The following is a 7,500-nucleotide window of genomic DNA, read 5'->3' as shown; positions in this document are numbered from 1 at the left end:
TGCAGCGCCATGCTATTTATACACTGTGAATTACCTGCAGTCCTCCAGCTACTGCAGCGCCATGCTATTTATACACTGTGAATTACCTGCTGTCCTCCAGCTACTGCAGCGCCATGCTATTTATACACTGTGAATTACCTGCTGTCCTCCAGCTACTGCAGCGCCATGCTATTTATACACTGTGAATTACTTGCAGTCCTCCAGCTACTGCAGCGCCATGCTATTTATACACTGTGAATTACCTGCTGTCCTCCAGCTACTGCAGCGCCATGCTATTTATACACTGTGAATTACTTGCAGTCCTCCAGCTACTGCAGCGCCATGCTATTTATACACTGTGAATTACTTGCAGTCCTCCAGCTACTGCAGCGCCATGCTATTTATACACTGTGAATTACCTGCAGTCCTCCAGTCCTCCAGCTACTGAAGCGCCATGCTATTTATACACTGTGAATTACCTGCTGTCCTCCAGCTACTGCAGCGCCATGCTCTTTATACACTGTGAATTACCTGCAGTCCTCCAGCTACTGCAGCGCCATGCTATTTATACACTGTGAATTACCTGCAGTCCTCCAGCTACTGCAGAGCCATGCTATTTATACACTGTGAATTACCTGCTGTCCTCCAGCTACTGCAGCGCCATGCTATTTATACACTGTGAATTACCTGCAGTCCTCCAGCTACTGCAGCGCCATGCTATTTATACACTGTGAATTACCTGCAGTCCTCCAGCTACTGCAGCGCCATGCTATTTATACACTGTGAATTACCTGCTGTCCTCCAGCTACTGCAGCGCCATGCTATTTATACACTGTGAATTACCTGCAGTCCTCCAGCTACTGCAGCGCCATGCTATTTATACACTGTGAATTACCTGCAGTCCTCCAGCTACTGCAGCGCCATGCTATTTATACACTGTGAATTACCTGCAGTCCTCCAGCTACTGCAGCGCCATGCTATTTATACACTGTGAATTACCTGCAGTCCTCCAGCTACTGCAGCGCCATGCTATTTATACACTGTGAATTACCTGCAGTCCTCCAGCTACTGCAGCCCCATGCTATTTATACACTGTGAATTACCTGCTGTCCTCCAGCTACTGCAGCGCCATGCTATTTATACACTGTCCTGCTGCTTACATAACAGCAGGACAGCTGGGAGGATAACACGCTGTGTGTGTGTGTGTGTGTGTGTGTGTGTGTCTCCTGGTTCCTCCAGGATCACGAGGTTACTGATAGAGCAGGATGGAGAGCAGTGGAGAGAGAAACTACCTGAGATCCCTCTGGTCCCGCTGTCAGCTCAGCAGCACCGCAGGGAGGAACCGCCCAGCGCTGAGGTCCTACAGGCCAGAGCAGAGAAGGCCAATCACCACGCAGGTAGTGTGGGGGGGGGGGGTCCTCGCTCTTAGAAGAAAAGAGTTCCAACGGGGTTCTTCGGGCTGTCCCCGTAGGAGAACCCTTTTTTTGGTTCCAGGAAAGAACTCTGTTGGGTTCCACGTAGAACTCTCTGGGGAAAAAGGGTTCTACATGGAACCCAATAGGGTTCTACCTGGAACCAGAAGTGTTCTACCTGGAACCAAAAGTGTTCTACCTGGAACCAAAAGTGTTCTACCTGGAACCAAAAAGGGTTCTACCTGGAACCAAAAAGGGTTCTACCTGGAACCAAAAAGGGTTCTACCTGGAACCAAAAAGGGTTCTACCTGGAACCAAAAGTGTTCTACCTGGAACCAAAAGTGTTCTACCTGGAACCAAAAGTGTTCTACCTGGAACCAAAAAGTGTTCTACCTGGAACCAAAAAGGGTTCTACCTGGAACCAAAAAGGGTTCTTCAAAGGGTTCTCCTACGGGGACCGCTGAATAACTCTTTTAGGTTCTGGAGAGCACCTATTTTTCTAAGAGTGTCGTCACCCAGAAGCTAACCTGTGTTCCGCTGACCAGCCGTTTCCTCTGTCACGAGAGACTACATTCAGCCTGACTCACAGCATGAGTCCACAATGACCCCCTACTCCCTATGTTGTTCACTCATTCTGACCAGAGCCCATAGCACCCTATTCCCTTTATAGTGCACTACCTTTGGTCAGAGCCCATAGCACCCTATTCCCTTTATAGTGCACTACCTTTGGCCAGAGCCCATAGCACCCTATTCCCTTTATAGTGCACTACCTTTGGCCAGAGCCCATGGCACCCTATTCCCTTTATAGTGCACTACCTTTGGCCAGAGCCCATGGCACCCTATTCCCTTTATAGTGCACTACCTTTGGCCAGAGCCCATAGCACCCTATTCCCTATATAGTGCACTACCTTTGGCCAGAGCCCATGGTTAAACGCAGTGCAGTAGGGAATAGAGGGCCATTTTCTGTGCAGCAAGCATCATCATCATCATCATCATTCTTCATCCTCTTTCTGCTGTGAGCTGGAACCTTCAAAGGTCTTATAGTCTGCTGTAGGACTGGAGGGGGACAGAGAGAGAGGAGACAGACTGTCTCTACTGTCTCCCTAGCCCTATACCCCAGCCCTATAGCCCTATACCCCAGCCCTATAGCCCTATACCCCAGCCCTATAGCCCTATACCCCAGCCCTATAGCCCTATACCCCAGCCCTATAGCCCTATACCCCAGCCCTATAGCCCTATACCCCAGCCCTATAGCCCTATACCCCAGCCCTATAGCCCTATACCCCAGCCCTATACCCCAGCCCTATAGCCCTATACCCTAGGCCTATACTCCAGCCCCAGCCCCACCCCCAGCCCCACCCCCAGCCCCAGTCCCAGTCCCAGCCTCAGGGCCGTGCTGCAGCCAACCATAATTTATGTTTTAACTGTGATTAATGGAAGAACGGAGCTGGCGGCAGCTTTTTCCCAGAACACCCCAGTGGTCTAATTGATTAGCTGTCCATTATCACATGAATGACTGCTGATTTGATCTATTTTTACCCTGGATTTTAAGGACAAAATTACCACAATCACTTATTTTGGGTGAAATACGATTCTTACAAAATAATAAAAACATTTTTGTCAAATTACTCAGTATGATGTCACACATTTACTCAACCAACACCGTTTCTTGCTTTGCCTTGCAGCTCAAAAAGCAGAAGTATGTTTCAATTCACTGAAACAAGAAGGAAATGAGTTTGTGAAGAAAGGCCAGTTCCAGGAGGCTGTGAGGACGTACAGTGAATGCCTTAAGCTGAAGCCAGAGGAATGTCCCGTCTATACCAACAGGTATGGACCTGTCCGTGTCTACTTCATCCTAACATGTACAGTGGCGTTCTGAAAGTATTCAAACACCTTGACTTATTCCACATTTTGTTACGTTACAGCCTTATTCTAAAATGGATTAACTTGTTCCCCTCTTCAATCTGCACACAATACCCCATAAGGACATCACAATACCCCATAAGGACATCACAATACCCCATAATGACATCACAATACCCCATAATGACATCACAATGCCCCATAATGACATCACAATACCCATAATGACATCACAATACCCCATAATGACATCACAATACCCCATAATGACATCACAATACCCCATAATGACATCACAATACCCCATAATGACATCACAATACCCCATAATGACATCACAATACCCCATAAGGACAAAGCAAAAACAGGTTTTAATTTTCTTTTTATACAAATAATAAGACAAAATAAAATATAACATTTACATAAGTATTCAGACCCTTTACTCAGTACTTTGTTGAAGCACCTTTGGCAGCGATTACAGCCTCGAGTCTTCTTGGGTGTGACGCTACAAGCTTGGCACACATTCTTCTCTGCAGATCCTCTCAAGCTCTGTCAGGTTGGATGGGGAGCGTCGCTACACAGCTATTTTCAGGTCTCTCCAGAGATGTTAGATCGGGTTCAAGTCCGGGCTCTGATGCTGCCACCACCATGCTTCACCATAGGGATGGTGCCAGGTTTCCTCCAGATGTGACGCTTGGCATTCAGGCCAGAGTTCAATCTTGGTTTCATCAGACCAGAGAATCTTGTTTCTCATGGTCTGAAAGTCCTTTAGGTGCCTTTTGGCAAACTCCAAGCGGGCTGTCATGTGCCTTTTACTGAGGAGTGGCTTCCGTCTGGCCACTCTACCATAAAGGCCTGATTGGTGGAGTGCTGCAGAGATGGTTGTCCTTCTGGAAGGTTCTCCCATCTCCACAGAGGATCTCTGGAGCTCTGTCAGAGTACCCATCGGGTTCTTGGTCACCTCCCTGACCAAGGCCCTTCTCCCCCGATAGCTCAGTTTGGCCGGGCGGCCAGCTCCAGGAAGAGTCTTGGTGGTTCCAAACTTCTTCCATTTAGAATGATGGACACCACTGTGTTCTTGGGGACCTTCAATGCTGCAGAAATGTTTTGGTGCCCTTCTCCAGATCTGTGCCTCGACACAATCCTGTCTCTGAGCTCTACGGACAATTCCTTTGACCTCATGGCTTGGTTTTTGCTCTGACATGCACTGTCAACTGTGGGACCTTATATAGACAGGTGTTTGCCTTTCCAAATCATGTCCAATCAATTGAATTTACCACAGATGGAATACAATCAAGTTGTAGAAACATCTCAAGGATGATCAATGGAAACAAGATGCACCTGAGCTCAATTTAGTCTCATAGCAAAGGGTCTGAATACTTATGTAAATAAGGTATCTGTTTTTTATGTTTTATAAATTTGCAACAAGAACCCCGGTCCGTGTAACCGGTGGGAACAGAATCCCGGTCTGTGTCTGAGGGGTGAGATTTTCCTCAGGAGAGTGTGACTCCAAATCACCTCTCCTACATATGATTTGAATATTGTAACCCCAGCCAGTCTGCCATGAGGTCAGTAAATCCAGTCAGACTAATCAGATGTGTTGTTGCTGTAGTGTGGAAATAGAAACGACAGCAAGGTCTCTCTCTCTCTCTCGCTCTCTCTGCTCTCTGCTCTCTCTGCTCTCTGCTCTCTCTGCTCTCTGCTCTCTCTGTCTCTCTCTGTCTCTCTCTCTCTCTCTCTTCCACCAGAATCGCCTAGTTATAGACACAGTGTGTAACACAGAACAGGGTAGCGGAGCGTAAGTTGTCCTAGAAAGACATGCATCACGGGCTCTCCTGGGATGGGAAACCTGGGTCCTATTCATTCGGCACCAAAACGGAACAAACGGACTGAAACAGGGACGGACAACCTGAACTTGTCCAATAAGAAACGCTCATTGTCACTTTCTGTTGCAAAACATTTTGCTACGGTTTGCACTAATGAACATGACCCTGTTCTGTTTCTCATCCTCTCCCATCCCGCCTCTCCTCTCCCCCTCCTCTCCTCCTCCTCTCCTCCTCCTCTCCTCTCCTCTCCCTCCTCTCCCCCTCCTCCTCCTCTCCCCCTCCTCTCCTCTTCCTCTCCTCTCCCTCTCCCCCTCTCCCTCTCCTCTCCTCCTCCTCCTCCCCTCTCCCCTCCTCTCCCCTCCTCCTCCTCTCCCCCTCCTCCTCTCCCCCTCTCCCCTCCTCTCCCCCTCCTCTCCTCTCCCTCTCCCCCTCTCCCTCTCTCCCTCTCCTCCTCCTCCTCCTCTCCCCCTCTCCCTCTCCTCTCCCCTCCTCTCCTCCTCAATAGCAGGTAGAGTAGTGTTGTCAGTGTTGACAGAGTGTGCTGTACCGTAGAGAGGAAAGGGCTGGCCTCGCTGACATGACTCACTGCACCCTACCTTTGTGTTCATGTCCTGTTCTGCATAAAGCCCTGTGTGTACAGCCAGTCACAGTACACACTCCACAGCCACATAGTGTGAACAACAAAAGGCCAGCTTTACAACACACACACACGACCTTAGGGAAGTGTTGAGAACGACAGAGAAATGACAGGGTTATCAATGTTAAAACACTGCAGCTTGTCTTGATGCAAGGAAATACAAGAGAGGCTGATTGTATGAGCTGTTACATACTGCCTCCATAGAGATACACTATAATACTGTTGTATTACATACTGCCTCCATAGAGATACACTATAATACTGTTGTATTACATACTGCCTCCATAGAGATATACTATAATACTGTTGTTACATACTGCCTCCATAGAGATACATTATAATACTGTTGTTACATACTGCCTCCATAGAGATACACTATAATACTGTTGTTACATACTGCCTCCATAGAGATACACTATAATACTGTTGTATTACATACTGCCTCCATAGAGATATACTATAATACTGTTGTTACATTCTGCCTCCATAGAGATACACTATAATACTGTTGTTACATACTGCCTCCATAGAGATACACTATAATACTGTTGTTACATACTGCCTCCATAGAGATACACTATAATACTGTTGCTACATACTGCCTCCATAGAGATACACTATAATACTGTTGTTACATACTGCCTCCATAGAGATACACTATAATACTGTTGTTACATACTGCCTCCATAGAGATACACTATAATACTGTTGTTACATACTGCCTCCATAGAGATACACTATAATACTGTTGTATTACATACTGCCTCCATAGAGATATACTATAATACTGTTGTTACATTCTGCCTCCATAGAGATACACTATAATACTGTTGTTACATACTGCCTCCATAGAGATACACTATAATACTGTTGTTACATACTGCCTCCATAGAGATACACTATAATACTGTTGCTACATACTGCCTCCATAGAGATACACTATAATACTGTTGTTACATACTGCCTCCATAGAGATACACTATAATACTGTTGTTACATACTGCCTCCATAGAGATACACTATAATACTGTTGTTACATACTGCCTCCATAGAGACACACTATAATACTGTTGCTACATACTGCCTCTATAGAGATACACTATAATACTGTTGTTACATTCTGCCTCCATAGAGATACACTATAATACTGTTGTTACATACTGCCTCCATAGAGATACACTATAATACTGTTGTTACATACTGCCTCCATAGAGATACACTATAATACTGTTGTTACATACTGCCTCCATAGAGATACACTATAATACTGTTGTTACATACTGCCTCCATAGAGATACACTATAATACTGTTGTATTACATTCTGCCTCCATAGAGATACACTATAATACTGTTGTATTACATACTGCCTCCATCGAGATACACTATAATACTGTTGTTACATACTGCCTCCATAGAGATACACTATAATACTGTTGTATTACATTCTGCCTCCATAGAGATACACTATAATACTGTTGTTACATACTGCCTCCATAGAGATGCACTATAATACTGTTGTATTACATTCTGCCTCCATAGAGATACACTATAATACTGTTGTTACATACTGCCTCCATAGAGATACACTATAATACTGTTGTATTACATTCTGCCTCCATAGAGATACACTATAATACTGTTGTATTACATTCTGCCTCCATAGAGATACACTATAATACTGTTGTTACATACAGCCTCCATAGAGATACACTATAATACTGTTACATACTGCCTCCATAGAGATACACTATAATACTGTTGTATTACATTCTGCCTCCATAG

General features: G+C 45.6%; 1 protein-coding gene across 1 annotated transcript in view; it reads left to right on the top strand.

The window, feature by feature from the left end:
• Positions 1 to 7,500, top strand: part of LOC115187869 (sperm-associated antigen 1-like) — a 46,433-nt gene that overhangs the window by 30,809 nt on the left and 8,124 nt on the right. Inside the window, exons 14-15 of the mRNA XM_029746901.1 lie at positions 1,219 to 1,376; positions 3,077 to 3,218. Coding sequence (XP_029602761.1) covers positions 1,219 to 1,376; positions 3,077 to 3,218 — 300 coding nt within the window. The remainder of the gene's footprint in view (positions 1 to 1,218; positions 1,377 to 3,076; positions 3,219 to 7,500) is intronic.

Source organism: Salmo trutta, unplaced genomic scaffold (assembly GCF_901001165.1).
Source record: "Salmo trutta unplaced genomic scaffold, fSalTru1.1, whole genome shotgun sequence".
Classification (NCBI taxonomy): domain Eukaryota; kingdom Metazoa; phylum Chordata; class Actinopteri; order Salmoniformes; family Salmonidae; genus Salmo; species Salmo trutta.
Note: the sequence above shows the minus strand (reverse complement) of the source record. Positions and strands in the feature narration are given on the sequence as shown.